At 31.8% G+C, this 17,327-nt stretch overlaps 1 protein-coding gene across 1 annotated transcript in view; it reads right to left on the bottom strand.

The window, feature by feature from the left end:
- The window catches only part of LOC108907066 (semaphorin-1A), a 151,034-nt gene that overhangs the window by 39,823 nt on the left and 93,884 nt on the right, over positions 1 to 17,327 (bottom strand). Inside the window, exons 3-4 of the mRNA XM_018710583.1 lie at positions 6,719 to 6,823; positions 1,147 to 1,235 (exon numbers count right to left, since the gene is read on the bottom strand). Of these exons, the coding sequence (XP_018566099.1) occupies positions 1,147 to 1,235; positions 6,719 to 6,823 (194 nt within the window). The remainder of the gene's footprint in view (positions 1 to 1,146; positions 1,236 to 6,718; positions 6,824 to 17,327) is intronic.

Here is a 17,327-nt window from a genome sequence, read left to right on the forward strand (position 1 = left end):
TCTTATAGCTGTTTTACATTGACAATTTATTGATGAATAAATTGACGAAGTTCTTCATGAATTAATTCACGAATTTATTGGTAAACAGTGTGGTTTTACACTGCTACAGACTTTGTCAAGTTTTTTGACGTATGAATCAGTTCTACCAATGAATCAAAGAAGCAAATAAATTTCAAAAATGTCACCTTTCCACTCATAATTGTAATGATACAACAGCGGTACCGTTCTGACACATATTATATAAATATTAGTTTTTGTAAGTAACATATCAGTAAAAACAATGCAAAACTAGTACGACGCCACACAATTATTTACATATTCCAATAACATAACCACATTACTGATCTGAGGCTGGAAATCTGTTGGGTTGGTACTTCTGAACTACACGAAAAAATTGACGAAAATTAGAACATGCTCAAATTCGTCAAGAACTTGATGAATAAATTCATGAAGTTATTTGACAGCAGATTTGGTGCATTACACTTGTCCAATTTCTTTATGAAGCGACTTCATGAATTAATTGATCAATAAATTGTCAAATATAAAACAGCTATTAGGAAATCCGTAAAGAAAAGAAAAATTTCCCATTTTAGACAATATTTGGCTCTACGCGTTTTTGGGACTACTCACTACAAAAGGCCCCAGAGTACGACAGCCTGTGTATTTTTTATAATACCTCCTTAACTTGACTAGGCAACAGTGAATCTATACCTTCCCAAGAAATACAAAGAGCGAGAATTTACATCATAAAATCCCTGAATAAAAGAATATTTAGCCGATGACTGAACGGGCCTCGTTCTGACTGGCGTCAACATTTAACGAGCCGTCCGGGGCAATTTCTTTGACAGATACAAATTTTTGGAACTTCCGCGCCTCTTCCACATCCAATCGCAAAGCCGCCGTGCCAAAATAAATCTACTGAAAAAAGGTATCATAGAACGAGGAGGACGGGGCGTTATGAATTGCCGAAGCGTTGGCCTAGCAAATGGCCCATCCGGACAGCGACAAAGAAAAAATAAATTCGTGGAAAGGGAACGTCTGATCTCCATTCTTGACCCTAATATGCCCATATAAATGGGCCGTTTAAATTTTATTCCACGCTGGGGCGTGAGATATGGGCGTCGATTTGTACTTGGTAGGACTCACCTTTCCGCAATTGATATATTCGACGGCCGTCTCCCTGAAGAAGAAGTAGACGAAATCGCCCTGTGCCATGGAGCCGACAAAGTCGGGAGCTGCAACAAATAATTCAGTTAATAAATAACAATACTCTTGGTTGCCAACACAGAAGAAAATTGCGCGAAATTTCACTCATATTGCACTCAATAATGAATCATTTTCTGACCACACCCAATTGAGTGAAATTTTTACTCTATTAGTATGAGTGTATGACTGTTTGCAGAAGTGAGTGATTTTACTCAAATCTGAGTTTCTGCTAACTATCCCGTTAGTGACTTTTTACTCTATTAGAGTCATGTAAGATAAATTAAGCGTGAAAGCGATAAAGTTACGGATTGAATCCATTGAGTGAAATGATTGAGTACTTTTTCACTCAATATTGAGCATTTTGATAATTTTACTCTTTTGTGATATTTGAAATAAAACTGAGTACTTACACTCAAATATACACGAGAGAATTTTAGACTAAAGGAAAATTACATTTTTCAAAGGTAATTACGCATTTGAGGCTGTCGTAAACGTCATATTTTGGTTTATCTCGTCGAGCTACCCCAGATTAAGTAAAAAAAGGTTTTTGTACGTTGTCCAGAAATCGAGATAATGAAGATTTTGAAAGTAAGAGTGCTTTTGAACGCACGAATTCAGTTTTCGGAGCTGCCGAGTAGTGTTAACCCCACTCCGCAGCCCGCTAGAGTTAGCTCGCGCCGCGCTCGAATGCTTCGGTTTCACGCACAATTAAAAATGCAGAAGTAGCTAAAATTAACCACAGTATTTTTTTACTGAAAATATAAGTCTTCAATCTCTGTAAGAATTGACGCAGTAGCACTTATACAGCGGCCTATGGAATTTTTTTAAAAAAAAAATCTCGGCTCCAGAAGGTCGTAGAGCAACGTTTTTTTTAAATTCGCGTAAAAATGCCAGCAATTGATTCCTGTAATAAACATTATCGAGAAATGAAAATCGAAAAAGATATTCAAGAAAAACGCGACCAAACAATTTTTACTTTTTTCAGTCATTTTTGGACACTTCAAAATGAATAAAATGTGATCACTCCTTTTAACATGAAAATACAACTCTTAAGGAAAGAAAATGGGCCCTGATTTGTTTCTCTACGACTATTTGTCGAGCAAGAAGAGCCGATTTTCGAGATGACCTTTTTTTTCGAAAAATCTATACAGGGTGAGTCAGTTTTTTGTAGACAAACTTTAACAAGAGATATAACACATGTTTTTAAAAAGAAAAGTTCCTATAAACATATGTCATAGAAGGCTTCGCTTCCGAGATACAGGGTGTTAATAATAATAAATAATTTTTTTTTCTCGAATTTTCATTATAACTTATAAACGAATACTTAGATTTTTTTCATGTTTAGGGGATAATGCCTATTAATTAAGGGGCATAAAACAAGCGATAAGAATGTTCAAAAACTTGCACAGTGGCGGAGTGGAGGGGGTGCTCAACCCCTTTCTTAAACAGTACTTCTACGCCAATGACTATTTTTTAAAAAACTATCTACTATCATTATCTACATACAGTTTAACAAAAATAATGTCCCTTCTTCTGTTTCGAAATTCCTATGCGTTTCCGAGTTATTTTGATTTCTAGTGTTTGATGTGGTACTAAATGAAGTCATTTATTTATTATCAATTATCGGCTAAATATTTAATTCTTTCAACGAAACCTACCTAAATATGGTTTGTTAAGGATTCTAAAAAGCCGAAATCTCTTATTCTTTATCTCTTTCCAATGTAGTCAAAATAAATATTTGTTATATTCAACACCCTGTATCTCAGAAACGAAGCCTTCTACGACATATGTTTATAGGAACTTTTTTTTTAAAAACATGAGTTCTATCTCCTGTTAAATTTTGTCTACACAAAACTGACTCACCCTGTATAAGTCAAATATTATTTAATATTTTTAAATTAAAAAAAGGCACTTCTTTTGCAGCCGAGTGCTACATTTACGGCAAGTAACAAGTTCCAAAACCTTAATTTGCAAGAGATACAGCAAAAACAAAAAAGTCGGTTTTTGACGGTTTTTTCCGATATATCTCGAAAGGTAATATAGCAATTTAAAACTACTAATCGATAGGTTTTTTAATAGCTACAACTTTCTCATTTAACTTTTTTCGATTGGAGTTCAAGTATTTTTTTTATTAGCGAAAAACCGTTTTTTTGACATTAATGAATTTTTTAGATTAACTTCACCGTTTATGCACCACAGGAAAAAACACCATCTTTATTAGAATTATTTCCTATATTACCATATTTTTTTGTTTCCAGATAGTATTTTTTGTAAATTTAACATTAGGCCGTGCCAGATTGATTGGACTATATTGTCTCGAAAACAGATCTATGTAGAAACCACTGCGGCAGCTTAGTAGGTACTTTGACTTTAATACAATGATATTTAAATTAAAATTTAAAGAGAATATAAACCAAATTGGAGTAAAAAATTACTCAATAATAGTTAAATTTAGAGAAAAAGTTAACTGTTAATTGGATTTACACAGAATAGTCAAAAGTCGCTCACTTGATAGTTAGCAGAAACTAAAATTTGAGGAAAATTCACTCACTTCTGTTGCAATACTTTCACTCATAAAATTTTAATTGTATTCATACTAATAGAGTGAAAATTTCACTCAATCGGGTGTGGACAGAAATTGATACATTATTGAGTAAAATTGAGTGAAATTGAGTGAAATTTTGTTTACAGTGCATGATTTAAAATTAAAAAAAATACTTCAATGAAAGATTACATTATTTTTTATTTCAATACGCCAGGTATGCGTTATGAACAGTTCTGAAAAAAATTTTATTTCGAATGAAAGTAAATATAGATGTCTTTATTTTTCTAATATTTTGTTCTTCAATTAAATGATGCTTTCGAACTACTACATTAAATATAATGTAACATGTCTTCTCAAAACAATGCCAGAAAAATTTAAATGAATTTTTATTACAAAAATTGTTAAACTTGTTTTTATTTACCAAGTTTTGATTAAATACATTTTGGTAAATTTCCTTATCAAAAAACTGCAAACAATAGAACTGAATTTACTTTAGTGGTCAGTTTTGGAGATTTTTAGTGACTTTTAAAATTTATTTAATAGTACAAACTTTACTTGCACTCTAAATTTTGGAATTTGTTTTTATTTTAAATATTTAGGGTTCACTATGGTTCGCGGTTTGTTCTAACTATAATTGACTTACATTCGAAAAGTTGCTTTGGAGGACTTCAATCTGTTCAACAAATGAACTAATTTATTGCAACGTGTAAAAGGATACCACAAATACAGTGACTGGAGCAATTTCTTGACAAATTTTTAGAGCCAAAACTTGGTAAATGTTTTAGAAGTCATTCATTAATTATTATTTAAGTGTTATGTTAAATTTGAACTTCTTTCTCGCAGTTTGATGGGTTTCTGCTCCAGGAAAATATCTCAATTTCAGTATAGAAACGTATTTTAATGTAAACATTAATTTTTGTATTTACTTAATATATTCTGTTCTTGAACAGAAAAACTTTTAAAGGAAAAACGTTCCCTGAATGCGAATCTGTTTGCAAACATGATTTCAGGGAGTTGGATAAGTTGAATATAAAAAAGTTGGAATTGTGTTAAGCCAGATTTCGAAGGAAATATCTTTTTCATAGAAATGTTAGGAAACCAAAATTTTTAAATTATCAGTTCATGTTTAAATGGTTTACAAATAATTTAAGACAAATACTCTGCCTGCCAAAGTTGGCTTGGCACAAAATACCGAGTGATTAAGTTTGATATTCGCGGCCTTGTATCTCTTTTGTTTTATCAAATAGCTATAACAAACTCTATATATTTTTAAATCGCCGCTCAAACTCTATCAAATGACATTGCTAGATCGTCTCCATGGTAATATATGTTAAAATTGCTATAGTCAACTGTTTTTGTTCAAATGGCACACTATATATATTTTTTATCAATTCTGGAAGATATTTTTTTTCTGCGTTCAGCTATATAAAGAAGTCTATAGTTTCATTAGAAGTATTGCTAGAAAAACAGCAAAAAAGATGAACCCTACTTTCAGTAGCATTATTCTGAAAAGTGATAGCCAGCTGCGGAAACAACAGAATTTTGACGTTTCTAAATAACGGTTTTTCAAAATAATTGACATTTTGTACTTACCTATTCTATATATAACTAATTAATATTACTATAACAGGAATACTTATAGTAACCAAGAAAACTACATATAATTTTAATTTATGGAGAGTGCTGAAAGAACGCTAAAGCTGCCAGGAATTTATACCAACATCGTTTTCCGCAGAGACAACTTCCATCAGGTCAAATTTTCGGAATATTAGCCAAGAATTTGGCGGCAGATGGTTATCAAAAGAAAAGAAGAGTTTTTAAACCCAGAAGAGTAAGAGATGAAGAACATTCGATAAAAATAATAAATGGCCTGCTATATATTTCCGGATCTCATTCCTATAGATTTCTTTCTTTGGTATTACCTCAAAGAAAAAGTTTACTCTTCGTCTTTAAATGATATTGACGGCCTTAAAAACAGAATAAGAGTAGAATGTCGGAGATTAAATGAAGAAGCACTAGAATGTGTTTGTAGAGAGGAAGTGATAAACAGAGTTATTCTGTGTTTGGAAGCAAATGGAGGTCATTTTGAACATTTGAAATAAGTATTGTTTTAAATTATTATATTATTATCGTATTAAAAATAAAATAGGTTACCTACTTTAAGAAACATAGTAACTTATTTCCGCAGCTGGCTATCATTTTTCAGAATAAAGCTACGAAAAGTAGGGTGCATCTTTTTTGCTGTTTTTCTAGCAATATTTCTAATGAAACTATAGACTTCTTTACATAGTTGAACGCAGAAACAAAATATCTTCCAGAATTGATAAAAGAATATATAGGGTGCCATTTGAACAAAAACAGTTGACTATAACAATTTTGGCATATGTTACCATGGAGACGATCTAATAATGTGATTTGATAGAGTTTGAGCGGCAATTTAAAAATATATAAGGTTTGTTATAGCTATTTGTTAAAATAAAAGAGATACAGGGCGGCGAATACTAAACAGAATCACCCGGTATACTCAAAAGACAAAACTTAGAAATACATAACAACAAAAAATAAGCTTTATTTTAAAAACTATCGAAAAAATCTGTTTGTATAAATAACAATTCTTATTTAATATAATCGTTTTGCCAAAACCGGAATTAGTTTCCATTTATAATTTTGAAAAAAAAAAACAAGAATTATGCTATGATACATTTTAAAATTCCTAGGTATAAGACAAATGCAGTATTTTTAATAAGTGACTACATAAACTTGTGGTTTTAATGTGAAATTAAGGGGGAAATTACTTTCTGAAAATGTTCGAAAGAGTTTGTGCCACTATGTACACGTTGCCCTATGCCAGGATCATTGTGTAGAAGGGGAAATTTATAAGGCCACAACGCCACGCTACAATAGATTGGAGCCGGCGACAAAAAAAAAAACTGTTAATTATTTTTAGACATTTTGTGGAAAACTCACCGTTGAGACTCATCGAGTCGTATTGTTCCGTCTGTAAAGGTTCCCGGTAGATAATGGGGTCCATCCCGCTGAAATCGGCCACGGTCCCAGTGTACAGGTCGCCATCTGTAACAAAAGGTTGATTCTCTGTATTCGGTTACAATCGAAGAGGGATTTTCCAATGTTTAATTCTTTTCAGGTGGATGGTCAACAGAGACCGTGGAGGTAATTGGCTATAGTCCTAGTGTTGTAATAGATTTTATGGTTTACAATTGCAAATCATAGAATATGCGAAATTGGGGCAGATTATAGACAACCCTTGTAAAATTAAGAGTGATTTTCGTTTCATATATTACGTCACAAATGCTAAAATTAAATTTCTGGTTGCAATAATTTAATTTTAACCGTGATTTAATACATTATTATACAGGGTGATTCAGTCACAATGTCATTAATTTTAATCACCTTTAAAAAAAATAAGCAATTACCCCTTAACTCTCGTTAACTCGGCGCCCTATTTGGAATGTTGAAGAGAAACAGCTTATTTCCCCAGTCGTTTTGAATTTTGCAATTAGTTTCAAGATCAAACTGCATCGGATCCTAACTTATTAACAAAGTCCACGGATGAGAGTTTTTTTAGCCGTATTGTCATTTTAAATAAGTAGGTACCATACTACTTGTTGAAAAGCAATAAGTCACAAAATAAGGTATACGTACTACAGACTAAATAATTAACTGAATATAATACTAAAAATACTAAATAACCTAATATTTAGAAAGAATTATTATCCTTATAAATTTGTTAATATTTAAAATGTAAAAACATATCTTATTCATTCATGTCTCTAGGTAAAAAGATCTGTTTCTGTCGATCACTATTGAAAACGCTGTAAAAGTATATTCGTATTCTACTCATATTTCCCTGTCTTTCCTTAAAATTAATGACATTATGACGGAATCACCCTGTATATTGTGTCGAGAATTATGTCTACAAAAAAAAATAGAGAATGATTTCTAACCATGAAAATAATGGTAAAGTTCCTATAACATTTTTTCAAAAAATCAATATTATCAAAATTGCATAATGGTAGTTTATATATGGATTCAACGAACAAAAAAATCGACCTCTTCGATTTTTTGAAACTTTGGGATGTTAATCTACTTTGAATTTTGAGACCATGTTATTTTGTTTTTCCGAAAAAAATGTTTGTGCTGTGGCGCTATGTCAAAGTTTACGTCGTGATAGGGTTATTCCGAAAATGAAAATACATATTTTTTTCAAGTGGCCGTGATTTTGACCGAAATCATCCTATCGAAACGTTTGTTTTACAAAATGTGCAGATTTTCATCAGCTTTTCAGAATTCAAATTGCTTTAAAACTTTCCGAGATAAAAGTTATTTTTTTTCCAAACTGATTTTCTCAAAAACCCCAATTTTTATTTTCACCAAATTTGGATATGTTTTTCAAGGCCGAATAAACTATTTTTTTTTCAACTAAACAAAGTTGAAAAAAAATCGACCACTTCGATTTTTGAACATATACAGGGTGTACCATTTGAAATTTTTGAGTAAATTCAACTTCAACGTCACAATATTGGCCACACGTTTTTAAACACTCTGTATTAATTTTTGCTAATTTGACATAAATTGGTTGAATTCCATTGCCTTCAAATTATCCATGCCAAATTTCATTGATAAATAAAGCAAAATGTCGCAATTATTCTGTTTTTAAAAATCACTTACATCCTCAATTTTTTTTCGAAAATTAATAATAACTTGAAAACTGTCACATTTTGGCCCATAGTACCTTATATGAAAATAGTCCAGATTTGCCGTAGAATAAAAAAAACCCATAAATATACATAGTGTTCCATTTGAAATAACAGAGCTGATGATGAATTCCGGTACAACCGGAAGTGCGAGGAAGTTGACATTATTTTCAATGAATAGATCTTTTTGACAAACCCATGTAAACAAATTTTCAGATTTCAATTCTGACTACTTTTTGAGATGGGCCCTGTTCGTGATACACCCTGTATAAGTCCAACTATTATCAATTCATTAATTAAAGAAGAAATTTTAATTTTAATTCTAATTTTTTTTAATTTTGTCATATTCACATACTCGTTTCTAGGTAACATACGTAAATTTTAATTAGTTGTTTTCATATATTGCCCCAAAATATTAAATACGTTTTTTTTTGGAGAGTTTGTCATCCAGTTGAAACAAAAGCTTCATTTTGTAGTTATTCTTCTATAATATATTTTTTGGAAAATAAAAAAGTTACGACTGCTTTTCTAGAATTTTGTAGGTGCAGATTGTTACCAATAACAAGAGTAGGGAACTCAATTTGTTCTTCCAGGAACAAAAGTCTTTGTCAATCTGTCATATCTGCGTTAGGTTTGTTTAGGTTGGGTTAGTAGTGAGGATAGATTAGGAACCAATGATTTAGTTGTTCATACGAAAATTAAAATCTATTCCACACTAGTCTTTCCGATCTCATTTGAAGAACCAAGAGGATGGCAGTATGCAGGTTCGGTCGCTGACGCAGAAACTCGGCATAGAAATATTTGAAAAACTTGTTCTCATATTTATTTAGCCATATATAGGTCTGGTCGCCTAGTCGCGGGCAAACGCGGTACAAACATAGCCGGACTGGGCCACCTGGCCATAAATTCAGTTGTCAACAAAATGGCCTAGCAGTGCAGCGCAGCAATGCGGAATTTGGCGTGACTCAGGTAATTTAGGCACCTTCTATTAATCATTCATATTACAATTGCGAAAGGGATATTTTGTTTACTAATGTTATTACAACATGGCATTTTTAAAACGGGACAAAACGAAATTTACCATCAATATAGTAGAATTGTTTGAGGACATAAATAATTAAAATATGTTGTTTGTCAAATGAACATATAATAGAAATTTTCTACACATTATATACAAATTATTATAATTTTTTACCTTTAGTAGAATTTTTTTTAGGGACGCCTATGAAGCTTATTAAATTTTATTGCTACGCGTTTTTATACATGTACAACTAACTTCGGAAAGACTATAGCTCAACTTCGTGTATAAAAACTACCCAATTCTACGATAATCCACGCAGCTAAGTCGAATACCATGCCTTCCTCCCTTGCCTTTTTTTTTGCAGCGTATCGGAATCGCGCCCCGACGACGAACGTCGCGAACTGCACCGCTAAACTGATTTGTAAACCTGCAGACGGTGTCACCAGGTGACAGGGTAATTTGTCATATTAGAATTGAATCGTGGGGCTGGAATTTCACGCCGAGCGTCGGGCGTGGATTAATTCAGTTATCCCGCCGGGGGAAAGGGGGAGCCTCTCGTCACGTTCCGTCGTAGAGGAACATCAAAGGGCCTCGAGGACGTCGGGACGCCGACGCGGGAGCGGTACGCCGGGAATAACGAGCGAGTGTAATGAAGATGTTTTATGAATATTTCGACGGACGGACCTGCGGTCTGTTCTCACAAGCGTCTTCCGATCCGTAGCAGTGAATGGTCTTTGTTGAAATTAAATTAATCATGGGGAAAGAACATTTTATTCCAAAGGGTGCATTCAGAAATCTCCTTTGTGTGTACATTTCAAATTACTTGTAGGATATAATGATACATTTATAGATTTAATTCCACTAGTCTTGTTATAAAAGTCGTAAAAGACATTGTGAAGTACTTCATGAAATGTATGTTTCTTTTATCCACACGCTAATTTTTTTTAACATGGTTCTATGTCAGTCTGTAACAAAAAGTTTGCTGCTCTCTTATCTTTTTTCTCAAGGTAAAAATGGTACAAACAACTTTTATTAAGCAACTGTTGGTCTAAATGCTTCTATTTTCGAGAAAATTAATTAAGAAAATTAACCATAAATGTCGACACTGTGCATCTTGTGCACGTGCACGGCCAGAATCCTTTAGAAGCGCTTCTGTCATTGGCTGACGTTCCACGTGACCTCCACAATCAAACAAATATGATGGTATGTCAGTATGTCTTGTGTTCCTTTGTTGTGTGTTGTAATATTACTTAGCCGGCGTATAAAATGTTTTCTGATCAAGAACTTAGCAGATACGGTGTTAATGTACGGAGAATGTCAGTATAATTTAAATGAGTCGTTTGTATGCGGTCCGTTACCGTAACAGACAACAACCTAATAGTAGAATAGTGCAAAAGGCAGTTCAAAGGTTAGGAGATACCGGGAATGTCCACTTGACATATGAAGGATGTGGACGGAAAAGGCCGCAACATGTTTTCGACAACGAAGAAAACATTATAAACCTCGTTGAGGAAGATCCGAGGCACAGTACTCGCGACATTAGTCGAAAAGTAGGTGTATTTAACAGTACCGTATGGCGTGTTCTACAGAAATAATTATTACACCACTATTATGTACAAAGGGTTCAGGCATTAAATAACAAGGATTTCCAGCCCCGTGTGGAATTTTGCTAGTGGTTTCGACATCAAATAGCACAAGACCCGGATTTTACAAGCAAAATGCTTTTTACGGATGAATGTTGTTTTACTAGAGACGACATACTTATTAAAATTTCGGAAAGGTGGATAGGTGATGGCCCTGTACGTTGGCCAGCACGAAGTCTGGATATGAACCTTCTGGACTTTTTTGTTTGGAGTTGTATGAAACAAAATGTGTACTGAACGCCTATTGTCATCGATGTAGCAGATCTTCAACAGCGTATTTTTGTTGTAGCTAACGAAATTCGACAAATGTCGGGAGTATTTGCACGTATGCGGACTAATTTTCACCATCGTTTGGAACCATGTTTATTAGCACATGGAAACAACTATGAACAATTTTCGTAGAGCACATATCATCTATTGGAAGGTCATTCGTATATTCGTTTAATTTTTGTGTTACTTTTAAACGAGATTTGAATAAATTTCAGCATTTTTGAAAACAAAGTGTCAAAGCCGCCATCATTGCTTTTGCACTGCGGCAACTTCGACATCAAAGGTACAGCTGACTGCCACACCAGGGATGGCTTTAAATTTATTTAAACCTTCATGTGAATTTTTTTTTTCAATTTAAAATGTTATGTTTTAGATTTACACCATAAGTTGCTTAATAAAAGTTGTTCATTTTCGTGCCCCTCTATTACCCTTTTCGGGGTTTCATAAACACCCTGTATATTAGTTTATTTAATGATAACGCATTACACTCATAAAAATTGTATGTAAAATTACACGCTAGATTATGCGGGTTATTTTGACGTCACAGAAGGCAATGTAAAATTACATCGCACATGTGTAGCTACATTAAGTATGTAATTTTACACTTTTTGTGTAATTCACCCAAAACGTAAATTTACATTATCGATATATGTATATTTATGACCTAAAGTAATTTTACTAACAAACAAGACATAGTATTTGAACAATATATATTTTGTAATATCTTTAGGAAAAATATAATTTTTTACATATATAAATATTTTTCTAAGACATGTTACGACGTATTTAAGAAGATTTATTAATGCAGTAAATGAGAAAGAAATTTCTGAATCATCAACCTAAAGATAAATAATACAGAATATTATTTAAACCCAATAAGAACCAAAATGAACGTCAGGGCGAACCTAGAGGTTCTAATGGCTAGTTCGCCCCCACAGATCCTAGCCCGGGAATAGCAAGGTCAAAGATTCCTAGCTGGGGCTAAGGATGTCAAAAGTAATTCTGTAACTGGCAGCGATCACAAAGGCTACCGCATATGAACTCGAAAAACCATCGTTCTGTAACCTTGTTGAGTGTTGTGGATTTATGTTTTCTGTTTGTTTTTCGAAGGGCCTTTGTAATAAAACTACTGAGTACGTTAGACTTCTCTTTATTTTGTAGCATCTAGAAGTGTGGGAACATTGTGTTTTGCAGAAAATTTCACAATAGTATTTTTCAGCCAATTAAAGGCCTGTATTTTGTAGCGTTACTATAGCAACTAAGAAAATTTCCGGAAATTTTTCTCTTCCTTGGGGTAAGGAGCATGAAATTACACTGGAAATTTTTTGACATTTATAAATAAAATGACATTTATATTTAACTTCAAATTTATTCTATCATAATTTAATAAGTACAAATCATTTATAAATAATTATTTACCAAGTATGTACTTTTAGTAGTTTTAATTAAAGCGTCCAAATGTTGCTGAAATTCCTCAGCCACGTCTTCTTTTCTTAATGGGGAATAAACAAGCACACATTCACTAAAATTTATAAAATGTCTATGTTTCAAAAAATAAATGTAGTACTTTGAAACAATCTTATTATGCCGTGATCCACGAAGAGCTCCATATTTCTTACACACAAGAAGCAAATGATTTTTAATAATCCCAAACAAGTTTGGCGAATAAATTTCTGGCCCGCATTCTTGTAATAAATACATTAAAAATTTTAGGTTCCGATGATACATTTTAATTTCACTAACTTTTTTGCAAAACTTGCATAAAACGTATTTCTCAAACCGCTCCATTTTTCAATTGTACAACACAACGATTTTAAAGAAAATGGTCAAATAACGTCAAAAGTCACGATTACCTTGTTTGACATAGATTCCATGGCCTTCTTAATAATATCTACATATGAATTTTATTTATATTACATAGTGCTTAAGGTTCTTTATAAGAAAATATATTTCTACCAACTTTAGTAAAATGAGTATGTGGAAAACTGAGGGATTGATCTACTATCGACTTATTTTTTATTATTTTGCTTAACTAAAGTCGGTTAGTTGTATTTTATTTAACCTAATGTTATATGTATGTAAGTTACTTTGATTATATTGTGAAATTTTCTTACCGAATACCACTCTAGCTTCAATTAAAAACTGGAAATTTTTTCTTGCACACGAATATTTTTTAGAAAATTCGTGTGCTCGAAAAAATTTCCAGCAATAATTGAAGCTCTAGTGGTATTATAAGTGAAAATTAAATTTTCTAAGAAGTAATTAAATTATATTTAAATACATGTTAATTCAAGTTAAAAACTTTTTCTGGTCTGTAAGACCTTCAGTAATAGAAATTTTCCTATTACTCCTGTATTCTTATTTTTTGACGAAAAGAATTGTCCCTTAAAGTTTGTTACTTATCGCTACTACATAAGCCACCGATTTTCAAAATTTTTTGGTTAAAATGATTTGACTGAATATAATTTTTAAATGACGTAATGGACCAAAATTATCCACATCTAAAGAAAGTGAAACTAAAATATTTAAATTAATTTTTAACTATCTATATTATACAAAATGTAAATTTTGAAAGATTTGACTATATTTTATAAAATGGCGAATGCGCCAGTGAAACATTGACTTGTGGGATATAAAGTTTTTTAAATGAATATATTTTTATCTATCCATCTATTTGGCATCTGTAAATTAATAAAAAAATATTAAAAAAAGAAAAAATAAAGACGACTACACATGGAGTAGAGAAAAAAAACTTTAGGTTCGTTGTAAAATCTCTTGGTAATAATTTTAAAACATTAAACTTTTTCAAGTTGTATCATTTCACTTCAACTTCTTTTATAATTACGTCGTAAATTGACGTGAACATACCAACGTTTTAAAGTTATCGTTTAATTTCAGCATATATTTGTACGTTTGTGTATATAAACTTGATTGAAATCGCTCATAAAGTTTACCCTTTTTGTACCTCTATTGTTTGCTCAGTATATGAAGCAGATATTCGAATACTCTGTGCGTGTTAAGTCATATCGGGCTTTATCTACAATTTTAATTCCCCCATATTAATTAAATGGTCACAATAATACAAACCGTATCCGTGAAATGGAACAAAGTGCAAACCGTAAAATGTGAAATTTGCGATTAATACCGCTGGCAAGTGTGCATTTAGCCTGACGTTTCTCTGTTGCTACATTACAGGGTGTAACAGTCGCATTGCGGCAAATTTGAGGAGTAGTTTTGTCCTCAAAAAACACAAGATTGTAAACTACACTCGTAAAATAATATAATGTGAAGTTACATCATACAAGTTACATTAATGTAATTTTACACTTTTTGTGCAATTCACCCAAAATGTAAAATTTTCATTATCGACATAATATGTATATTTACAACACCTAAAGTGTAACTTTTTTAAGAAACGGGAAAACTACATAGTATTTTTAAGAAACGAAAATCTAGGCATTTTGTAATATTTTTGAGAAAGAATATCTTATATACCTAAATATTTTTAAAAGACAGTACACGATGTATCTAACGATAAGTGAAAAGAAAATAACATCAGATAAAAAGAAGATTTAATTTATTTATTTTCTATAGACACTATAGAGTAATTATACCTAAAGATAAACAATACAGAATATTATTTAAACCAATTAATTAAACAGCTTTTTTAAAATAATGGTTCAATGAGAAACTTGGTACAGCAGGTTAAAATTAACGAAACAAATAAAAATTAAAAATATGTATGAAGCAAGCTCTGTAAAAGACTTATTTAAAGGACAAAGTATATATTTAACTTTGCGCACCTTTTTTTAGTGACGTCTTTGTCCTTCAATGTTTAAATTTAAAAATGAGCTACTAAATACGTTTTCATATTCTCGAAAACTGTATAAAATTTGAATTAATATTAGACTTCTTTAACTATGAGGACTAATATCTAAAACAAATGGGATAATTTTTATCCATAAAACTGACTTAAAAACATTATTCATGTAATTTCTGGGAAAAGCTTTATTGCGGTTTACATTTCAGTCACAATGTCATTAATTTTAAAATCGAAAAAATATTTTTCTCGACCTTTTAAAAAATTTGCAAATTTCTCCTTAACTCCCGTTAATTAGGCGCTCTACTTCGTAGTACGGAACGCGCCTCACAGTCTGGCGGAATACACAGCAATCGGACGTTGTAGCGAAACAGCCGATTTCCTAGTCGTCGTCTCGTCCAGTGTTGCTATTGCTTTCAAAATCAAAGTGCAAGAATCTCAACTTTATTAAGACTTTATGAACGAACAAGTGTGTGTTTTTTAGCTGTATTTGTCATTTTAAATAAGTACGTATAGTACAACTATGAAAAGTAATAAGTTACATAATAAAGTATAGATAGATAGATATATAGGGTTTAAATAATGATTTGAAAATATTTTATTTCAGAGTAAATACGCATTCTAAAAATTTTTTAATCGCGAATTAGTATTCTATTCATTTTCCCTATTTTCCCTTAAAATTTATGACATTATGAGTGAAACGCTCTGTAAACAGACTTTTTCTGAATGAAAATTTTGCTCTAGTTTTTTCGTCCAGGTACATTTTGAAGTGTAATATTTAAACCATTTCGAGAGCAATGGCCACTTCTTGAGAAGATTAAATTGAAAACAAAATATAGCATAAGTAAAACCATAAGTAAGACAGGTCTTAAATAATAAGCTACGATCTGGATGTCTGCGTGTAAGGGTTAGGCAAAGATCCACATGGTTAATGTTTCTCATACTCTTCAATAACTTTAAATGAAGATATACCGAGATATTTATATAATTTACACAAAGTCATATTATTTATTTACCCCATTTATAACATATTTAGGTAGTTAAAAACCATGCTATATTATTACACCACAAATGAATCTAAACATGCCTACTGAACGATTGTTCTCTACACACACGCGGTAACACCACCCCGGAGACCTAATTAATCTGATTGGTTTAGTTAAAATCAGGTCAAATAAATTAATAATTTTACACATTGTGTTGATTTTGAAGAAAATTTACTCAATTTTTTTTTAAGTGTAAAACTAAACACATTTCGCTTAGTATTTCTATCTAGATCTGAATGAATGTTTTGACGTTCTTCACTAAGGAGTTTTTGTTGCTAGTGTGCGACAATTGTTTACCTTCCTCACACAATTCAGATTCCATTAGAAGGTAATCTGTTGAGACAATTTCAAAACTGCATAATATCTATATTAGGATTATTCCTCGTTAAGGTAGTTAATAACTAAGTTCCAGTATCTTGGATCCTGATTAACATTTGAATTAACTGAATGAATGATTAGATTTTAAGTAATAATGTGCAATATCACAACCTATTTGTCCGATGAGATTCTGTTTTGCAAAAGTTAAGTCTTTTAGCATTTATTATATATTATGTTAAATCTACAAGTTTTGTGTAATAATTTTTTAATTCCAGGTTTTCTTTTGGTTATCGAGCCTTTTCTTTTAAGTACCTATTTCAAGAAAATTTGTTACGATATAACTTTTACAATAATATAGTCACAGGCTAATAATTTCCCCAAATGTTGAAAATTACATTTTTTAACTACGAAGTCACAAGAATTAATAAATTAAAAAACGGAATAAGTATATTGGCATTGGCAACTTTAATGGTGAATATCTCGTAACTGGCTACTCGTAGCTACAGTTGCAAAGTATATTGTTTTTCGTAGGAAAGATAAAAAAATTAAAAAAATCAAAGAGGCAGATATACCGAGGAGCAAAAAAGTTATGAGATTTTAAAGACATGCAAACTGCCGCAATTATGCTTGGATTTGAATTCAGCCCTTTAAAGAGCTTCCACAATATGTGCAATATCTGTAAATTTGAAAAGGTCGTTTAAAAATAATTAAAACAAATTTTCAACTTTAACTCTCTGCATCTC

The sequence above is a fragment of the Anoplophora glabripennis genome, unplaced genomic scaffold (genome assembly GCF_000390285.2).
Source record: "Anoplophora glabripennis isolate ALB-LARVAE unplaced genomic scaffold, Agla_2.0 scaffold218, whole genome shotgun sequence".
Classification (NCBI taxonomy): Eukaryota; Metazoa; Arthropoda; class Insecta; order Coleoptera; family Cerambycidae; genus Anoplophora; species Anoplophora glabripennis.